Below are 22488 nucleotides of genomic sequence, written 5' to 3'. Positions count from 1 at the left end.
ATAAATAAGTTAATAAAGCAAATGCATCTCCATGATACTTCATTTATCTCTGAATCCATAGCAAACACTGAGTTATTACTATAAATGCAACAGTGCTACACAGTATGGAATGAAGAGGTAAGACAAGATCCCTGCTCTTGAGAAAGATGTAACTAAATATAATAACTCAAAACTAAATATAATAACCCAAAGAAAGCCAGTGATATAAAGTATTGTAGAGAAATACCAAAAAATCACATAAGAATAAGTTTTATGCTGAAGGGGTTGTTGAAACATTTCATCATAGTAGCAATATTTGATCTATTTTGAATGCTCAGTGGACCTGGCCCCTCTGGCCCAAGATGTCTTGAATATTTGAAGGAGATACTCTCCTTACACCTTTCTGCCCTTTGGCTTATTGATGGCTTTAGATGGATTTAGATTTACATTCTGACTCCGCTACATTGGCTAAGTTGCCACCTTGTCACAGTGGGTAAATCACTCAGAATCTCTGAACCTCAGTATCTAATTATGTAAAGCAGGAGAAATTTATGAGTTTTTAATGAAAAATATATAGTTAAAACATAAACTGTGTGTGTCTGACACATTATAAGTGCTTCATGCTTGTTATTATCATGTTGTAAGCTACTGATTGGTAATTTTGAACAAAGAAACATTAAGATCACATTCCTGGAAATGAAGCAAAAATTTTTTTAAGGAAAGAACGAAAGCATTCATGACGTAAGATCTCTGGGAACAAAATCCTTCCAACACCTAGTTGCATTTTGAAGCCATAGCAAACTACAGTTGCACATTTGTAATGGGAGTGCAGTTCAATAGAGAGAGGATGAGTGCAAGGAAGGTTGGTATATCTGCCATTGCACAAGCATCTATATCCTGGGGCTAGCCTTCCTATAGTTTCACAAACTGGTGTGGGACAGAGTGTAATGAATTACAATAATTTGGGATGCCTGGATGGCTCAGCGGTTGGGTGTCTGCCTTTGGCTCAGGGCATGATCCTGGGATCCCAGACTGAGTCCCGCATTGGGCTCCCTGCAGGGAGCCTGCTTCTCCTTCTGCTGGTGTCTCTGCCTCTCTCTCTTTCTGTGTGTCTCTCATGAATAAATAAATAAATATATTTTTTAATAAATAAATATTTTTTTTAAAAAATTACCATAATTTGAGTTCTGGAACTTTGGAACCACTTTCTATGTTAATTCGGAAGCCCTATTGATATGAATAACAAAAGCGGTGACTACCATTTTGCCATCTACTTGCTATATACCAGGCACTCTACTAGCATCCTAAAAGTATAATTGTTTGCATGACTAGGATAGAAGGTTGAAGAAAGAAACCCGGTAACAAGGAAGGTAAAAGTTGTCTGGCTGGGCCCTGGTCACCAGCATTGGTTCAGAGGTTAATCAATGGATTCCACTGATCTCATTGAGCAGATGAGTTCCTTTTCTGCCCTTATGCCTCCTGACGCTTCATATTTGAACAAAGTAAGTGACCTTCCTGGGTAGATGAATATTGTTCTTAAGGTAGGAATATGTAAAGATTTGAGCTCCTCTACTGGATCATCCCTAAAAGACTAAAGGATTTCAATGGTGGTGATAGAGGAGAAGACAATTTTATGATGCTTGCTAGGTAGAGTAAGCAACAGTGCAGAAGAATAAAGACGTGTGCAGAGTATATTTGGGGGGTTGTGAATAGTTGAAGGGGATCATATAAAGTGTCTGGTGTGGCTATGGTGGGAGAGCCAACTGGGCAGGTAGATTGGGCTTCATTGAAGGATCTTGCAGCCTGGATTTTACTGTGTTGGTTGTGAGAAACTAAATACAATTTTAAAATAGGGGTATTCCGTGCCTGGACCTAAGTTTCAGTGAGATAATTTTTTGCAGCTGTGTGAAGGATGTTTTGGAGTCTGGAAGTCCATATGGAGGCTATTAACGATAGCCCAGACAGTGACAGAGTTTTCACATTTGTTCCCTTGTTTTCAAAGTTATATAAGTTTATTGTAGAAAAAAATTTTATATGGAAAAAATGAAGAGGGTGAAAGCAGCATACTCCAGAAGCAATGTATTCTGATGTCTTTTTAAAAAAATATTTTATTTATTTATTCATTAGAGACACAGAGACATAGGCAGAGGGAGAAGCAGGCTCCCTTAGGGGAGCCTGATGCAGGACTTGATCCCAAGACCCTAGGATCACACTCTGAGCCAAAGGCAAACGCTCAACCAATGAACCACCCAGGCATCCCTCCCATCTCAATTTTTAAAAATCCATCGTAAACATAACTTTTTTTTATTTATGATAGTCACACACACACACACACACACACAGAGAGAGAGGGAAGCAGGCTCCATGCACTGGGAACCCGACGTGGGACTCGACCCCAGGTCTCCAGGATCGCGCCCTGGGCCAAAGGCAGGCGCCAAACCGCTGCGCCACGCAGAGATCCCCTCATAAACATACCTTTGATGGCTGTGTAGTATTCCGCTATAGGGCAGCCCTGGTAGCTCAGTGGTTTAGCACCGCCTTCAGCCCAGGGCGTGATCCTGAGGACCTGGTATCGAGTCCCATGTGGGGCTCCCTGGATGGAGCCTGCTTCTCCCTCTGCCTGTGTCTCTGCCCCTCTCCCATGAATAAATAAGTAAAACCTTTTTTTTTTTAAAATAAAATCGTTTAAAAAATATTCCGCTATACACATTTTTCAGAATTTACTTAAGTATTCTCTTCATATTGAGTTGTTTTCACTTTGTTTTAGATAGAGAGCACACACATTGGTGGGGGGACAGAGGGAGAGGGACAGAGAGAATCTTAAGCCAGCTTCCTGCTCAGCATGGAGCTGGACTCAGGCTCAATTTCACAACCCTGAGGTCAAGACCTGAGCCAAAATCAACAGTCGGAGGCTTAACGACCTGTGCCACCCAGGTGACCCTCATATTGAGCATTTGAAGTAGTTCAGAGTAAACACCTGAGTTGGGCACAGTTGAGCCTTTCTCTGGGATTTTTCAAACTAGAATTGGGAAACCCAAGGCATTCCCCTTCTAAGGAAACTGGCATGTTCTCTGCTGAATGAAGAAGCTATTTTGTTGCTAAATTCCTTATCTATCCTGGATATTAACCCCATTATCAGATATGTGACTTGTGATTATTTTCTCCCATCCTGCCTTTTCACTCTGTTGTTTCTTTTGACGTGTAGAAGTTATAGTTTCGAGTTGTCCCATTTGTCTGTTTTTAAAATTTTGTTACCTGTGCTTTTGAAGTGTTGTCTGATTTAATAAAACCACCAATATAATCTACTTTCAGAAAGGGATACCACCCCCATTCAACCCCCTCCCATTGATTAGATTATGTTAGCAAAGGGCTGGAAGGAAGGGTACCCTGTTTTCAAGCGCTGTGGTGAACATTTGTATCTTCTTCTGGAGCTATTTGCTAATAGACGTTGCCCTAGTAAGCAAGTTTTTGTTTCTTGACTATTACTGGACCTAAAAATACTTAAAAAGCATACAATGAAGATTTCTGATTGATGCCAATTATAAATACGCCTCCAGAATCATTGTGACTATGTTTGATATAGGCAAAATTAAGTTCAACAGGTAAAATTATGGCAAGAGCACGTATGTATTTCATTTCCTCACCCCAGCTTCTGTCCAGGTCCACCCATCTCTTCTTTGTAGGACCCACCTTCCCACTTAAGTGCCCAAGATGAGCTTGAGTCTTGGTCCCACTCGAATAAGGATGAATCTTACTTAAGGTAGACGTTACCTTAATTTGGAGGTTTTTACATTTTTAAAAAATTATTTAAGAAAGAGAAAGTGCACACTACTGGGGGAAGGGGCAGAGACAGGGGGAGAAGCAGACTCCTCAAGGACCCTGGGATCATGACCTAAGCTGAAGAAAGATACTTACCAACTGAGCCAGCCAGGTGCCCCTTAATTTGGAGTTTAAAGTTATCCCTGTGGCAGTAAAATCCCTTTCTTCTTTCAAGGAAAAGAAAATAGGGAAAAATGTAAAAGGAGATACCAGTTCTCCATGAACCGGTTAGCAGAGACGCTTCTCCACCCTATTATTCCTGCTCCTCATTTCCCTTCCCTTAGTCCTCACATTCTTAGAGCCTTTGATCCACAGGAATCAGCCTGGACACTGCACTGGGGAAGTCCAAATTCCATTGCAGCTAGGGCGTTAGGTGGACAGGTGAAATGTGTTCTTGGCATCCCAGAAACACTTAAAATCTTTGTCTAGTGAAATATGATTATCTGTGGTAGTTAATTCTTCAGGATTATTCTACAGTACAATTGGGTAAGTGTATTGTTCTAGGAACCTGGCCACTATGTATTTTTTTCTTTGGGAAAAATTTCCAAACAATCAATTAATAAGCACATTTTCAGAACAAAGACTTTATAAGTTGTGACTAACTTTTCTTGTAAATTGAGAGTTAAATTCATTTCCAAGCTAGACACTAGTTGACTTTAAGGATACACATATAAAAAAAATCTAGAACATTTAAAATAAATTTTTAGAACACAGTCCATCACTTCACCTATATGAAACTTATGGAACTTACTTTGAAATCATGGGAGAACCCCATGATTTATACATATTGTATATGTGTCAATATGCATACATACATCTTAAAATTATAATTTCCCAAAACAGCTTCCTTTTATCTGGATAAAACAAAGCAACACTGAAGACAAAGCATGAATGCAAGAGAAGGAGGTAATAACTACCATTTTCACTAGTAGCACACCTCAGCTTTGACAATGAAAACATTAGGTATTTCTTGAAGATTGTTCAAAAGATAATGCTCAAAATGGGTTTTGTAAATCATTTATTATGATTGAAAGGGAAGAAAATGATAGGAGACAAATATTACAATTAAACACGTAACATTATTCTTTTGTAACCAATCATAATAACATACTTTGAATTTTTTTAAATGGCTACATAAGTAATTTCCCAGAAAATAAAATTTTCACATCATCAGTTACAGAAAATTGATTTCTTTCCATCAAAATATTTTATCTCTGTTCTATCAAAAATAAATGCCAAGTGTAAGGTACCACCATTTAAGCTAAGCCTTCACTACTTGTTCAAATTAGAAGATCTGGAGGGGGGTGTGCTTACCAGATGGTGAACTAACTACTGCCTGAGAATAAAATCCTCACACATATGTAAGCTGTGCCAAGCCCCTGGCTCACCAACTAATGATTATTGAACAGTTTTCTGGGAACTAAGAAACACTATTGTATCCCAGCCAAAAAATTCCTGTCAGTCATCACAAACTGGTAACTGGTATATTCTCAAAAACCAACTTGCTTATGCAGTGAGTGGTTGTGGCTCAAAAGACTTAGGGGAAACAGTAAATGGAAATATATTTCTATGGAGGTTTTTTTTTTTTATCTTTTTGACATTAACAATAAAGTAAAATCTTAGTTGAGCAGGGTATTTCTTGGCTCTGATGAGATGGAATATTTTTAAAAGGCTTAGTGTGACAACAGTACATTGCCATAGGGTGAAAGCAGCAAAGAAGAAAAATATGAAGGCTCTGCCAACAAATTAATTCAGCAGCTAACATTTTTTATTCAAACTGGTTAAAAAAATACCACACACAAAGTGATAAATATATGTTCAAAAAATAAATACAAATATTCTATACATAAATAAAATTAAGTATACTCATGATTACTATTGCAATTAGTCTTACAATATAATTTTCATGTCTTATCACAGTTTCATTTTTATCATGAATACTAATTACTTTGTTTGACATATACTGAAATGAACTGACCACTTATGTAACCTAGCAAAGTAATACATTTTAGATACTCTCAACTAAAATTTTACCTCCTTTGACAGAAGAATTCTCTTTTCTTTTAAAAAATATTCTGAGAATTTATGTTAAAACTATAATGAAAAAGAACTATATGAGGGCAAAATATAAGAACTGTCTTTGCTTTCAAAGACATTATTTAACAAAATAAGGTCAAGATGACCCAGCACCAAATGCAATGAAATGTGGGCAATATTCCAGTGAATGCGGGCTATCTAGTAATAGCCAAGGAATTTGGGGAATCACTGTCTTATTCTAAACTTTATACACTCCAGTGATCTGAAAAGGTGACAGAGTATACTTCCAAGTACCACACAGGAGGTTCTGGTTACCTAACTCTCATTTTCTTACAAGATTCATAGTGCCAGAGTTACTGCACTTGCTCCAATAATTTACCCCTAAACAGCATCCTTCAGCTGTTTCTGACACTATATACTCTACTTCTTTCCAAAGACCATATCATTAATTAAAAGCACATTTAATTACAGTACTTAATTTCTTGGCGGTGAGAATTTCCAAATAATCAACTGGTTTGCCAAATGAGAGTCTGGAATCTCCCTTTGCCAAAATATATTTTTTTTAAAGACAAAAAATGCTATGTTGCATGATATGTCTGATAGCAAGGGACAAAGGAGGTGGGGAAAGATGAATTCTAACCCATTTAATCTAAGAGAAAATCAGCATGCGGGCAAATTTTGTATTTATGTTTTATTAGTAGTATTCATTTGAGTATTTAAGAAATAAATAAACCCCCACATTTTTAAAGTCTAGAATACCAACGTGTGGGTGCCATGCTGTCAGGGTGTAAATGAACTTTTTTGCAGCTGATGCAGCCATTGCCTGGAGGATGGGAGTGAATGTTCAGGCTCCCGAGCTTTCAAAGTAAAGTGGGTCCTTTAGTTGGTCTGCTACTTGACAGAAGGGGCTGGCTTCCCACTGCCCTGGCTTCGGGTCCCCGAGTCTGGGCTGACAGCAGTGCTGGAGCAGAGAGGTGGTGAAAGGCTGCCTTTTGCTGATGGAAGTTGTTTATGTAACTGGCGATCAAAAGAGTGATTTCTAGAATCTAAAACAAGAAAAATAGAATTGTTAATGCTCCGGAGAAGTGCTCATCATATGTTCAGCACCATCAAGGCATTGACATATTTTGCCCTGCTTCAACCAGAAAAACGAATGGATCTTAAAGAACCATTAAGTTTGGGAATCCCTGGGTGGCTCGGCAGTTTAGCGCCTGCCTTTGGCCCAGGGTGTGATCCTGAAGTCCCAGGATCGAGTCCCGTATCAGGCTCCCTGCATGGAGCCTGCTTCTCCCTCTGCCTGTGTCTCTGCCTTTCTCTCTCTCTCTGTGTGTCTTTCATGAATAAATACAAAATCTTTAAAACAAACAAAAAAAGAACCATCCAATTTAGTGGCGATATTAAAAAATGTGACAATAGCACAAGTCTACCAATTATCTTAAAGCCGCATTCGTGCATAAATGAAGAAATCTGGGGATCCCTGGGTGGCGCAGCGGTTTGGCGCCTGCCTTTGGCCCAGGGCGCGATCCTGGAGACCCAGGATCGAATCCCACATCAGGCTCCCGGTGCATGGAGCCTGCTTCTCCCTCTGCCTGTGTCTCTGCCTCTCTCTCTCTCTCTCTGTGACTATCATAAATAAATAAAAATTAAAAAAAAAATGAAGAAATCTGGTGCATAATATCAATAAATTTACTTATTTAAACTAAGTAAAGTTCTAAAAAAAACAAATAAATAATAAAAATAAACTAAGTAAAGTTCTGAGTATGTCTCAATCTTCTGCATTTATTGGCTAACTGCCTTCACTTAAATGTCTGCCATTAAAAAATGTTTCAGATTCTAAAAAAAATAGTCTCTGACAATTTTAAGACTGTTAAAGTTTTAGGAAACTCAGTTTCTCATTCTTTTTACTAAAACTAGAGTTAATACGAAAATATAGCCTTTGTACTTATTGTTTTTGCTTACAGACATTAAAACTACAAAGAACAAGTAATGTCTTAATTATAAGACTTTTCTCTTTAATGAGTCTGTAACATGAATTACCCCAAGTAAATAAGAAAATTGTGTATAAAGTACCTGACAACAACTTACATCAAGACCACTTATTTTGAATCTTCTGTATACAAGACACTGGGCTAAAACAGTTAACAATTCCATCATTTCATTCTTAAGCCAAAAAAAAGTAAGTGGCATCATATAATTTTTTCGATGAAAAAGACAAAGCTTAGCAAGATGAGATAAGCCAGAATTTGGACCTAGAACTGTTTGATTATAAGTAAATCTGTTTTTCCATCTACAAGTTAGTTTTTGCACAATAAATGTTTTAGCATGAAAAAGCTAGTATAAAAACGTTAGTAGAAAGGCTTCTACTCACCTTGGGTTTTGCCATGGCAAAAAGTAATTTCTCTGTTGGCTTGTCCTTTGAATGTGTGTTGTTAATGACTATCATGAAATCATCTTGATGACCCCCAAAGGTCATCAGACTCTTGTACACATAGCTGACTATTAACCTCTTCAAAGAGAAGAAAAAGTTAATATCATATATACCTTCTACTTTCAAAGAAAGATGAGAAATGATTAATATATTTCCATTGAAATGCTAATATTAATGAAACTAATGTAACATTCTATTTTAACTATACTTCACTAAAAATATGCTAGTATTAATTATATATAGTAAAAATTATTTTCTAAAATAAAATCTACTTTTGGATCTATGATTCAAGATAGAAATGTACTAATTTTATATAGGCATAATTTACCTTTATAATTAAAATACAGTTTGATTCTGACACTAACTGTGGAAAAAAACAGAAAACAAAAAGAAAATAAAAAGCACCTATATTCCCAGCATCTAGTGGAAGACTACTGTTAATATCTTGTATGTGTCCTCTAAGATCTCTATCCATATTAGGTTGAACCATATGAAACTGATGCTTTTTAAAAATTTTTTTAAATTTTTTTATTTTTTAAAAAATTTTTTGAAACTGATGTTTTTTAAGGTTAAAAAAAAAAAAGGTCAGGGATGCCTGGGTGGCTCAACAGTTGAGCATCTGCCTTCAGCTCAGGTCATGATCCTGGGGTCCTGGGATCCAGTGCCGTATCAGGGTCCCCATGGGGAGCCTGTTTCTCCCTCTGCCTATGTCTCTGCCTCTTTCTGTGTGTCTCTCATGAATAAATAAATAAAACCTTTAAAAAAATGATCAAATATTGGCAAATCCATATGGTTCATCTTCGTATACATATTTTGATATAAACACAAATGATATGCATATTGTTTTTAGGATTCTGCTTCTTTTTAAATGTAATAAATTATGAATATCTTTTCACGACAACAAATGCCATTGTATAACATCCTTTTAAGTGATTTGATAGCTAATTCTTATTTAACTAATCTCTTATTGCAGGAGATTTATTTATTTTATTTTTTATTTTTTTATTTTTTATAATAAATTTATTTTTTATTGGTGTTCAATTTACCAACATACAGAATAACACCCAGTGCTCATCCCGTCAAGTGCCCCCCTCAGTGCCCGTCACCCATTCACCCCCACCGCCCACCCTCCTCCCCTTCCACCACCCCTAGTTCATTTCCCAGAGTTAGGAGTTTTTATGTTCTGTCTCCCTTTCTGGTATTTCCCACACATTTCTTCTCCCTTCCCTTATATTCCCTTTCACTATTATTTATATTTTGCAGGAGATTTAAATCATTTTTTGTTACTATCTTAAAACAATATTTCTTTTTTTTTTTTAAGATTTTATTTATTCATGAGAGACACACAGAGAGAGAGAGGCAGAGACACAGGCTGAGGGAGAAGCAGGCTCCACACAGGGAGCCCGATGTGGGACTCAATCATGGGTCTCCAGGACCACGCCCTGGGCTGAAGGCAGGTGCCAAACCGCTGAGCCACCTGGGCTGCCCTTAAAACAATATTTCAATGCATATTTTTTGGCGTATTTCATAATACACATACCTAATTATTTCTTTAGTTATAAATCTCAATAACTGGAATTACTACCTCAAAAAAAATAAAAGACTCTCCTCTGGAAAAGTTATACCCAGTGACATTCCTAGCACTCTAGTCTTAACACTAGATATAATAATTCTTTTAAATCTCTGCCAACCTGACTAGTGAAAAGTAGAATCTCGCTGTTTTAAATTATTTGATTACTAGTGAAACTAACATTTTAAAATACATTTTTGAACACTTGTATTTCTTCTCTGAATTGTGCTGGCTCATTTGTCTATTAATGGGTTTATTGTTTATCATTTCCTTATTGTTTCATAAGGATATAAACTCTTTGCCATGTATGCAGCAAATCTTTTTTCCCATCTGTAGCATAAAATTTTTAAAATATAATTAAGAAATGTATAGGTAAAGGAATCTGTGTATCTAATGATTAGCTTGCAAGTCTCTAAGCAGACCATTCCAGCACTGAACGCCCCACAAGCTGCAGTCAACTGGTGTCCACTTTCTGGCCTTGGTGTCCAACTCCCAGGGTCTGAGGGACTGGCTTACTTACCTATGGTAATTCAATACTAGTCTACAATTCTTTGTTGACTTTAGGTCATCAATTTTATAACCTATCTTCAAGCTACCCATTCAAGAACTGAAAAGCATTCAGGAAATAAAAAGTTCTTCAAAAAGTTTTTTTAGCAACCATAAGGAGAAACTACTATAACACTAAAGAATAGTTTGGTTTCAAGAAATTCTTAGTGATCCCCGACTACAGCTGGACATAGGAGAGCCCAGTATACCTACCAGGTGAATTTAACAATTCCTGTCTGCCAGGTTTAAAAAAAACAAAACAAAACAAAAACAGGAAAAAATAATCTAACAATATGAAATATGATAGAAAATAAGGCAAATAAACATGTAGAAAGCACAGTTTAACTTTATATTTAAGCATGTTAAAAGTTCTAAAATACCACATATGTACAAGTGAACTGGTAAGTAATATTACAGAAAGTTACAGAAGCCTTAGTGATGCTGAACCTAAACTTTGGTAATTAAAGTTTCTACATTAATGTTATCTTAAAGACTTTCATTTTGCACAGGAAGTAACCTCCCTGACATGATAAATTAGTAATCATTTTACGAATATGACCACGAATACAATTTAGGCATGGTATCTTAATATTTTCCTCATACGCAATATAAAACCCGTCCAACCATGTTTTAAAAGATTAAATTATAATCACAGTTGTATTTGTAAAATGACTATTTGTTATACAGCATCGGAAAAATGTTATCTGTGTATGAGAAAAATCATATGAAGAGATCATTACTTTCTATGTACATTGCAATGCAAATAGTTGACTTAGTACAAAACTTAAACTTACCATGGAGTTGTATTCTAAGATGCTTAAACCATCCTCATGGATAGCCAGCCACATGAAAGTACTTCCGAGTGCTGATGGAGTTATGGGCTGTGAAGGGTGCAAATATACTGTATAAATAAATGCTAAGTAAAATCACAGAAGCATTTTTTCATCAAAATGCAATGCAACATTTGCAACAACATCGTATTAAAAAAATCTCTTTAGAAGGGAGAAAAAAAGAAAATAAAACCTATCGGGGGGAATCTCTCTTGGCGTGGAGGCAATATCACATAATGGAAAGAGCAGTGAATCTGATATTAAGAGACGTGGGTCTGAAATCCAAATATGCCACTTATTCAGCTGTACATTTGGACAAGCTACTGAATCTCTCCGTGGCTCAATTTTCTCATCTTTAGAATGGGAACAACAATGTTTAATCTTACTTTTCTTTTGTTTTAAGAAGCTAATCATTAATAAGCTTGTGGGTTTCTATGATGACCAAAATCCTAATGAAACAAAATATGCGGATATGCTTTCTAAGGTGTGTGTAATACTACTGCAACAACATAAAGGATTAGGATTATAAAAGTACACTTTTGCTGAAAGTTTATTAAATCTGATATTCAATGACTAATAACAATAGAATAAAAAGAAAATATTAAACTGTGGGATGAATGGTAATGAGAAATACCAAAATTTCCACTAAATTCCTTATTGTATAAAAGCAATGAAATTATGTTAATAAAAAGATCTCACCACCAGCCCCCAATTAAAACCCATGAATGATTTTGAGCATTCTACAATGACTGTTTAACAAGAATTGAAATTCTAATAAAAACTTAACTACTTCTCTTAAACTTTATAAAAGAAACAGAGATGAGAGATAAGGAACTGGGATGAACCTATAATATTTATATAAATCTATAGTATTTATATATATACTATATTTTATATAGTAAAACTTTTCAGAATTTCATGTATAAAAAACCCCTGGGTTACCATCTACTGAGAATTGGTTTGCAAAGGATAGGCAACCATTGCAAAGGATGCCATTCAGCTCTTTAACAAACAAAACATTGTTTTTGTTTCTTTGGTGAAACAAAACATGGCATATACATGCAGTGGAATACTTTTTAGCTTTGAAAAAAGGAAATTCTGGGCAGCCCAGGTGGCTCAGGGGTTTATCGCCGCCTTCAGCCCAGGGCCTGATCCTGGAGACCTGGGATCGAGTTCCACGTTGGGCTCCCTGCATGGAGCCTGCTTCTCCCTCTGCCTGTGTCTCTGCCTCCCTCTCTGTGTGTCTCTCATGAATTAATAAATAAAATCTTAAAAAAAAAAAAAGGAAATTCTGACACATGCTACAACATGGATGAACCCTGCAGACATTCTTCAAAGGAAAATGAGCCAGTCACAAAAGGACAAATAATTCCTCTTAGATGAGGTTTCTAGAGCAGTCAAATTCACAGAACAGGAAGCAGAATGGTGGTTATCTGGGCCTAGGGAGAAGGGGCAATAAGGAGTATGGAGGTTTATTTGGAAAGATGAAAAAGTACTGGAGGTGGAGGGTGGTAAGGATAGCATAATGACGTGAATGTGCTTAATACCATAGAAACGTATACTTAAAAATGGTTAAAATGCTATATTTGATGATATATATATTTATCCCCCCTCCCAAAATGGATGTCGTTAAGCAAACAAAGGAGGTGTTTTTGTAGTATAAAGGAAGAAAAGTGAGCAAAGAAAAGATGCCAGTCGTGCAACATGCAAATGCTACATATTATTTAATAATATTTCTGTACTAAAAGGCACAGAACAAATGATCAAAGATGGATATTTAATATTTCTTGCAATGCTGAAATTAGAATTAAAATTCATTATAAAAAAATAAATAAATAAATAAAATTCATTATAAGAGGCATCTGGGTGGCTCAATGGTTGGCTTAGGTTGGGATCCCAGGGTCCCAGGATCGAGCTCCCCATGGGGCTCCCTGCATGGAGCCCTCTGTGTCTCTGCTTCTCTCTCTGTCTTTCATGAATAAATAAAATCTTTAAATAAATAAATAAATAAATAAATAAATAAATAAATAAATAAATAAATAAATTCATTATAAAATGCTGATCTAACCCTTATATTTTAACCCTTATATTAATCTAACCCTTATATTTTTAGAAAACATATGTTCAACTCCTCATAAATGTATTAACTTGAGAGATATTCAAGCACTGACTTAGTATATGGCTTCCAGTACCAGTAGCAAAATAATTTCTTACCTCACCACGATACAGTCACTCATGGAATCAGAGTAAGATAGCCTAGATTTTATTTTTTCTAGTCTGAGTTGTCATGTATAGATGACAAAACTAAGGTTAACTGAGTTGCCCAAAGTGGCGCAGCTATTCAGCAAAATTTATTAAGCAATACTTCTATGCAAAGCAAGACGTGAGCACTAGAGGAGAATTCCAGGATCAGTGAGTCTATGCCCTGATGATGTGTGCAAGCTATCAGTGAGGACAGACCTAACACACAGAAAGAGAACATAAGACGAGAAGTATTTTAGGAACCCTAGAGAGTTTAAGGTGACACGGTTCAAGAGAAAGAAGCAGAATTCAGACGTATAGTTCTTCCCCCGGGGACTGGGCTGGCCATCCCCCGTGGCAGGGTGCAGCTCTCCGTCCTTAGCGTGCTGCAGCGCTCTGTCCCTGTCACTCTGTGTTCACCCTACAAGGCTTGTTTCCCGCCTGCTGCAAGTGGGCTGGGAGTTCCTGGAGGTTTGGGCCCAACTCATCTGAAAACACGGCCTGATGTATCCCTAGGTACATAATGTTTGGCCAACAGAAGCCGCTAAATACTAAACAAGTGAGTGAACAAGTGACAGAGTGAGTGACAGATGTGTGAGAGGCTGTGTGGTCGAAGAGAAGTAAGTGGGATTCAGCGGTCACCCCAGTCTCATGGTGAGCCTGCTGAGTGTGAGTGACCTACGGTCGGGGGAAGGGAAGTGAAGCACAAGGCACAGATGGAGAGGCCACTCGCTCTCCTGCCCTTTCTTAGTACCCCTTCATTGTTTTCTTTACATTGTTGGGAATTTCCTCATTTCCTTCTTAAAAGCCCACTACACCACACATGGGGGGCCTGTGGTCCCTGTCGGACTTCACTCAGCTGAACAGGGTCAACCGCACAGGTTAGGGTGTTAATTCTGCTGCTCCCTCCCATCCTTTCTTACTTTCGCAAGAAACAACTTGGCACCAAAGAATGGCCACTTCCTGGCTACGGTCAAATAAATGCGTACACAGTCAGCAGCACTGTGACCCCGGAGGGCCATCCATCTGGTCGACAGTCGCTGGCAGAGCTGCCTATGAAGAAAACAAAAAACGAAAAGGCAAAAGCAAAGACATAAACAGTGCATCATCCTCCTGAGGCAAAGCTCTCCTTGAGCCAATCCTAGGCATGACTGGGCGTCGCCCAGGAGGAGCTGTTATTTTCTGATTCCCATCTCACCACTGTCCACCCCTCATCCTTTCAGGACATTCCTTTCCCCACATTCTCATAGTATTAGTGCTCTCAGCATGACCTAGATTCTCCATCTCCCACCCCATCAGGCAAAGTAAAAAAAAAAAAAAAAATCTGATGAGAGGCATCAGGATGGCTCAGTTGGTTGAGCACCAGACTCTTGGTTTGGGCTCAGGTCATGATCTCGGGGACTGATGTCGAGCCCCATGTCGGGCTCTGCACTCGGTAAGGAGTCTGCTTGAGGATTCTCTCTCTCCTTCTCCCTCTGCCCCTCTCTCCACTCACGTGCTCACACACACACATGTGCTGTCTCAGGTAAATAAATCTTTATTTTTTTTTAAAGATTTTATTTATTTATTCATGAGAGACACACTCAGAGACAGACAGAAAGAGAGAGAGAGAGAGAGAGAGGCAGAGACACAGGCTGAGGGAGAAGCAGGCTCCATGCAGGGAGCCTGACGTGGGACTCAATCCTAGGACTCCAGGATCACGCCCTGGGCCAAAGGCAGGCGCTAAACTGCTGAGCCACCCAGGGATCCCCAAATAAATCTTTTTAAAAAAATATGATACACTGGGATGCCTGGGTGGCTCGGTGGTTGAGCGTCTGCCTTTAGCTCAGGGCATGATCCTGGAGTTCTGGGATCGAATCCTGCATTGGGCTTCCTGCAGGGAGCCTGCTTCTCCCTCTGCTTATGTCTCTGCCTCTCTCTCTCTCTCTGTGTCTTTCATGAATAAGTAATTAAATCTTAAAAAAAAAATTTGATAAACTAACATCAAACCTTTCTCATGGGAATAACTTACATTTTAAAAGAAAAGTACAAGACATTGAGACCAAAGAATGAATCCTTAATGGTGGAATTTTATGTGATGCCACCTCTGGCTTGGAGAGATGTTGGCTGCGGGAGGAAGATGCCTTAAATAAAATCACAATGGCAACTGCTCACTCTATATAGACAACAGACTGATCTTAAATGTTTCTATTTTGGAAAACTCATGGTGAATTGGATTTGCCTCTATTTTTCAACTGAATCAGCTTTTCTTTGAATATTCTGTAAAACCAAACTATTATACCAGTTGTATTTAATTAAAAATTTATAGTAAAAAATCTTGTATAAGAAAATTGTTTCTTTTTTTTTAAATAGTTTGTTTTTATGTCAATTTGTTTATAATGAAATCCTAAGAGGTAAAATGTTTTTGGTAAACACTTCATAAAATTAAACACAGTACTGGCCATTTTTTCCCTTTTATTAGCAGGATTAATTTGGACAAGAATGAATAAGAGCAAATGAAAAGTAGATCTTCTAAATCAAGGTAAATTTTTTTTCCTTACAAGACTATTAATTTTCTTTAAAGATTTTATTTATTTGAGAGAGAGAGTGAGAGCACGAGTGGGAGAGAGAGAGAGAGAAAGAGACAGAGAAAGGGAGAGAGAGCATGACTGAGGGGAGGGGAAGAGGGAGAAGCAGACTCCCCGGTGAGCAGGGAGCTTGACGTGGGGCTGGATCCCAGGACCCTGGGATCATGACCTGAGCCGAAGGCAGGTGCTTAACTGACTGAGCCACCCAGGTGCTCCCTTAACAACTTTAAATATGGATTCTCCAGTTTCTAGGTCCATCTTAAATTTTAAAAAATCTATAACCTCTTGGGATTCAACAATATTAAAAAAATCTTAAGAAAATTGCCATGTATAATAATTTTCATCTTTAAAATTTGAACAGAAGAGTATCACCAACAGTCCAGTGTGATTCTATCTTTTAGATTCACAAGTAGGAGTGCCTGGGTGGCTCAGTGAGTTAGACAGCTTGGTTTCCTGCTCCTTACTCAGCAAGAGTCTGCCAGAGATTCTTTCTCTCCCTCTGCCCTTCCCCCCTCCTCACTCTCTAAAATAAGTAAATAAATATTTTTTAAAAATAAATAAAAATTTAAAAATGAAGAGTCACAAGTAGTTCCTTACCTTAACTGTTCTTCAGAAGAGTCATCTCTATACCTTTTAGGATAAAATTTTTCTATGACTTGTTTTAGAGTTTGATTTGTTTTGCACTGATTAGTAACATGCCCCGCTGGAGTTGAAAAGGGTCTTTCAAAATCTCCAATCTCCACCTAATTGGAAATCCAAAGAGAAAATAATGGGATATTGAAAAGATTTTTAAAAGTTAGTTTTATTCTTTCTAAACATTCTCTATAATATATAATATATAAAATTATCATGATTGAGTGATTATTGAATTTATAATCATGCATAGATGCTATTAATAAAATTTAAATTCCATTTGTATTCTAATTTTGGAAAAAAATCTGTAATTCAAACATTTCAATTCCATTTCTACGCAAACTATCCTTTGTAAATGTTGTCATCTAGTAGTATTTCCCAACGGCCACTAATATTACCCATAACAGCACAAAACACTTTTTCATTTTTAAGGTATTATTTTAATTACCAGTAATAAGGCAAAATAGAGGTTAAAAATAAAATACAAAGTTATAAAGCTATGAGGAGTCTCAAAAAAGTGTTGTTTGTACCTCTTAAGAGTCTCTATTGAATATAATGGAACAGAAACTACATTCTCATTACTTTCTTCCTAGATTTTCTCCATAAATGGTTCTGTATCCATCCCCTTATTCTTTATTCTGGGAATAGACCCCTTTATTCCTCTTTCTCCCTGAATGAAAATATGTTCAATCTTTATCTCTATTAATGAGGCTACACAGATGCTATTCTCTACCTACCCATCCATTTCTCCATCCACTCACTCACCCACCCATTTATCCAAACCTATGTTGAGTCTCCATTATATGTCAGGCACTATACTACATGGAATTAAATTAAAAAAAAATAGTTAAGCACAGTTCCCACCCTCAGATTTTACTGTCTAGTAGAGGAGACTGAAGTATAAACAAAGTATTTATACTTATAACGACTTGTGTCAAGTGCCTTGTATAGGTAGGGTACCAAAGAGGGCTCAAGGGGAGAAATGGAGGGGGAACATTCAGATGAATGTCCTACTGAATGTTTATATCCAATAAAAATATATGTTTATATCTTTTTATTTTAAAAATAAAAAGAACGTTCACATCCTTCCGTTCAGCACTCCCCAACAAGCAGATGGAGGGATCCATCCAGACTGGGTGGGGTCTCCATCTCAAGAGGGCCTTCTGCCTCCAGGCAAGCTGTTAGCACAACCAACCTCTGAGATTCTGACCCTTGTGTCTTCTCTTTCCTGGCTCTTCATCTGACTCACTGCTGTCTACAATCCTCATCTGAGCTTTGCCCTTCCAGTGTATTCTATGTCTCTAGGTCTCCGACCCAGTTTCTTGTTGGTTTCCTGGCTTGGCCCGGCTGTTTAGCTCTCATCCCCATCTTCTATCTCCTTCTCTAATTTCTTCACACCAAATACAAGTTGTCCATCAGCTCTTCAAACATACTAAAATCCTTCCCCCAGAGCAAGCTTTTTACTGTCCCCACCTACCACAAGGTTGTACTCGGCACAGCTACCTGCGAAACCTAAGAGCAAGATTTCACCCCCAAGGAGATGGCATTTGGATAAACAATAGTTACAAAGATTGGCCATTCAAGGCAACCTTTCCTTTTGGGGAACCCTACAGTGGATCTCCACACTCAGCATCCCCTCTCCAGCACCTGGCATACTATACTGTGAGGGACAGAATGAGCACAGAAATGCTTGCAGAATAATTGAAAATCAATTCACAGGATTCCCAATATGACTCACATCAACATAATGCACTACCAGACACTATCTACAGTGATTAATGGGTTACCTCCAAGAATTTCCTGAGATGCAGAATATCAACAGGGACCTAGAGATATTTAAATTACAACTGAAATAATCTTTCGTCTACAGACCTTAGAGTAGTCTATTTCATTTGTCTTCACAAAGACTACTCTAGGAAAAGAGAACAGAGGTATTATTTAACTTTCCTTTCAGAGATGGAGAAATGATACTTTTTAGTTAGCAACATGTTCAGAATTTTCTAGCTGTACATATACTCTCTACTCCTTCCTCAAATTCATCTAAAACATGTTAGAAGTATATGTCTCCAAATTACGTTACAGTTTTTCTTGGAGAAACTGCCTGACAAAATTACAAGTTGAAAGAGGCAGACTAATTTAAATTTTAGTAAAAATGAGAGTGATTATAGAATCTGTGCTTTTAGAGAACTAGAGCCTAGAAGGGCAGCAGATAGGACATTATACCTAATCCTATCACCAAGAAAATATGTGACCTATTTGTCTTTTCCACAGCTTTTCATCACTTGCAAAAAGAGAACCCTCAGTGTAGCATGAATGCTTTAAATTTTGGATGATCATAAAACTGTTAAAAAAGTGAACTAAATTATCAACTATTCATTCCTCCATGAAGAATGGGCGACACGTAAGGCACTGTGCTAGGTACAAAGATGACTAGGGACAGCCCCTGCCCTCAGGGAGGCTACAGTCAGTGATGCAAAGTGGAAACAAATCAGTAATAACAAACCAATGAGGTAAAGATAGTACTGTGCAGGACAGGACAAACACCCCAAGAATTCAGGAAGGTTTCCCAGAATAAGTGACACCAATGATGAGAATTAAGGGATACACTGAAATTAACAGGTGAAGGAATGGGGATCGAGATGTTCCCAGGCAGAGCAGACAAACACGTAAACATAAGAGGTAAGAAAAAGTGAGCCACATGCACGTCAGGGAACTGTGCAAGGAACCACAGTTTACACTTTGGTGGAGCATAAAGTTCAAGGCAGGGAATATTAACAGATGATGCTGGAGAGGCACACAGAGCTTAGATCATGATGTTCTTCTGTGTAAACAAAGGGAATGACGCCGCTAGCTAGATTCACATGCTTGCTAAATCTCCACCCCAGTTCCTCAGGCTGCCAAACAAACCACCATGGCACAGCTTCCAGGCACAGGTCTTAAGAAAATGGCAGTCTCCACTTCTTGTCTCTCTTGCCATCCAACCACCATTCTGTGAGGAAGCACATGCAGCCATGTGACAAAGCCATGGGGAGGGGTTCCTGCTGACGCGCCAGCACAAGTCCCGACTACCAGCCGGAGTCGAGCACCAAACATGGATGTGGAGTCTTCAAATGATTCCATCCTGCAGCCACAGAGTTGCAGCCAGCCTCTGGGTGAGGCCAGCTGATGCCACATGCTGCAGAGACAAGCTGTCTTCACTCATCCCTGCCCAAATTATTATTTTAAGTGATAGAATCTTGGAGCCATTTTTTTAATGTAGCAATAGATAACTGGAACAATCTCTCTAGCATCTGGGTGGAGGACAAATTTGCGGGGGATCAAACCAGAGAAAGGCTCATGAGTTAGAAGTCCGCTGCAGGAGGGATGGTGGTCCAAACCACAGCAGTGGTGGCCAACGTGCAGAGGAATCATGAGGAGCATGTATCTAAGAGTTAAATGGATGGGACATGGTGACTGGTGGGACCGGGTGAAAAGGAGGGTTGTCAGTGATGATTCCTGGACTTGGAGCTTGCATGGGGGACTGCACAGAGATAGTAGCACAGTAAGGAGACAGAATGTGAAGGAAAAAGAGAGAAGATGATTACTTCAGTTCTTGATATGTTGAATTTAAGGAGCCCATGAAAGAAGTGAACTGGAGAGAAAAGATTTGGGAATCAATGACAGGTGGTAGATAAAATAAACTGTGACAGTGTGCAGAGTACAAGGACCGAAAACCTTAGGTATCTGGTATCTAAGCCTTTGTCCCAATGACATATCATAGAGTTGCCTTAACATTTTTCCTTAATTAACCTGTGCACAGGCTCAGATGTGGTGGACACTGTGAGTCACCTCTGATGACTATTCTCTCTTTCTTTCTGAGTAATAAAAACCTTGAGGGATCCCTGGGTGGCTCAGCGGTTTAGCACCTGCCTTTGGCCCAGGGCGTGATCCTGGAGTCCTGGGATTGAGTCCCTCATCAGGCTCCCTGCATGGAGCCTGCTTCTCCGTCTGACTGTGTCTCTGCCTAACTCTCTCTCTCTCTCTCTCTTTCATGAATTGAAAAAAAAAAAAAAAAGAATGGGAGAAAATATAAAAAAAACAACAACAACAACCTTGAATTTAGCTGTGCTCCTTGCCACCCAGCAAAGACAACATTTGCTAGTCTCCCTTGTAGGTTGGCAAGGCCATACAGCCAAGTTTTGACCAGGGAGACATAAATGCATGTGTTGTATAACCTCTAGAAAGTTTCTCAAAGGTGAGAGGGAAGACATGCCCTGTTTCAACCCTTCCTCCATCATGATGCCTGGAACTCTGATGTAATAGCTGGAGCTCTGGCAGCTCTCCAGGACCACGAAGAGGACATGCTAGGGAAAGAACAATGGAGAACAAGATAAAGCCCATGCTGATGACTCTGCCTCTATGTGAGACACAAATATACTTCTATTTGGATTAAGGCACTATTAATTTCTGTGTGTGTGTTTATAAAAGTCTGAACTTAATCCTACTGATACAACAGGTAAATGAAAGAAAGTACTCTAACCATTTTAAAGACCTATTCCTGTTAGATTACTGAATGATTTCAGCATGGTGCCCTCAGCCCTGCAGCTCTACACTCAAACTCCTTAATTAAATGCAGAGCCTAGTGGGATATTTTCAAGATAATTAAGAAACCAGGTTCCATGAGGAATACTGTCTCAATCGACATCATTACAGTTGTCAGCAATTCTGAGTCAAACTGTAATTATAATGCCTGTAAGTTTTAAGGTGTTAATCACAGTCATGTGAATTTAAAGAATTACAAGATATAAATCAATGTAGAAATTAGTATCTTACCTTCACTAAATATGACTCTATAGAACACAGAAGTTACCTGAGCTAAAAGAGCCGCCATTTCTAATGCCAAATCCTTGTTCAGAGGAAAAAGTCCATTTATTATTTGATCATTTGTCTGATACATTAACAGCAACTTTTCTCTATCAGTCTCTCCACGTGCTTGCATTGAGAAATATAGTCTAAAAAAAAGAGAAAATTTTTCATTAAATGGTATCCTTACAAAGGAAGAAAGGAAAGACAACTCCAGGGGACTAGTATGGGGTTATTCTAATGTAGTTCCCCAAGTGATACAAACTGAGACCATAACTATTTGTCAGTGATCTCTGTTTCTGTTTCATATAACATCTTCAGCAAATAGAGACAAAGCTGCTTTGAGGTTGAGGAATGCTTCTATGCTATTTTTTATGCCCTAAAATACCAAATCCTTAAGTGCTACTGAGGAAGAATCTAAGGCACTGAGTGAAATTAAGTATGCCCTCTCTTGTACAGGATGCTGATGGAACCTTCATTTCAGTGGGCTGTATAAAAGCAATTTTCTTTCTTTCTTTTTTTTTTTTTTTATGATAGTCACACAGAGAGAGAGAGAGAGAGGCAGAGACACAGGCAGAGGGAGAAGCAGGCTCCATGCACCGGGAGCCCGATGTGGGACTCGATCCCGGGTCTCCAGGATCGCGCCCTGGGCCAAAGGCAGGCACTAAACCGCTGCGCCACCCAGGGATCCCCTAAAAGCAATTTTCAAAACACTCATGATCTTCCCTAAATAACTTAGACATACCAGGGAATAGAAAATGAAGGTTTCAATTCAAAGTCAACATCAAATGGATGGGGGTTGCAGTTTTCTCTGAGGGTCTAAAAGATCTTATTTATACATTTGAATGTTTTGACTTTTTTTCTTTTCTCTTTTTTTTGCCATATCCGGATAAACAGCTTTAGGAGCTCAAAAATAGTCCATGTGTTGTTATTATTACTTATTGAAATAAGAGATATCTTTTGTTTGCCTAGGAGGCCTTCAGCAATTCAGGAACC

General features: G+C 38.3%; 1 protein-coding gene across 5 annotated transcripts in view; it reads right to left on the bottom strand.

Moving 5' to 3' along the window:
- Positions 1–4799: 4799 nt before the first annotated feature.
- The window catches only part of PLEKHH2 (pleckstrin homology, MyTH4 and FERM domain containing H2), a 112750-nt gene continuing 95061 nt past the window's right edge, over positions 4800–22488 (bottom strand). Inside the window, exons 25-31 of one of the 5 annotated variants that reach the window (XM_038551157.1) lie at positions 21500–21641; positions 20742–20993; positions 16615–16760; positions 14374–14503; positions 11174–11260; positions 8204–8341; positions 4800–6881 (exon numbers count right to left, since the gene is read on the bottom strand). In XM_038551157.1, the coding sequence (XP_038407085.1) occupies positions 6696–6881; positions 8204–8341; positions 11174–11260; positions 14374–14503; positions 16615–16760; positions 20742–20993; positions 21500–21641 (1081 nt within the window). In that variant the 3' untranslated portion in view covers positions 4800–6695. Of the gene's footprint in view, positions 6882–8203; positions 8342–11173; positions 11261–14373; positions 14504–16614; positions 16761–20741; positions 20994–21499; positions 21642–22488 lie in introns of those variants that run through there. The other 4 variants (XM_038551158.1, XM_038551159.1, XR_005365815.1 and 1 more) reach the window with 4 other exon arrangements.

This window comes from Canis lupus, chromosome 10 (assembly GCF_011100685.1).
Source record: "Canis lupus familiaris isolate Mischka breed German Shepherd chromosome 10, alternate assembly UU_Cfam_GSD_1.0, whole genome shotgun sequence".
NCBI classification, from domain to species: domain Eukaryota; kingdom Metazoa; phylum Chordata; class Mammalia; order Carnivora; family Canidae; genus Canis; species Canis lupus.
The sequence above is the reverse complement of the archived record's forward strand: the minus strand, read 5'-3'. Positions and strand labels throughout refer to the sequence as shown.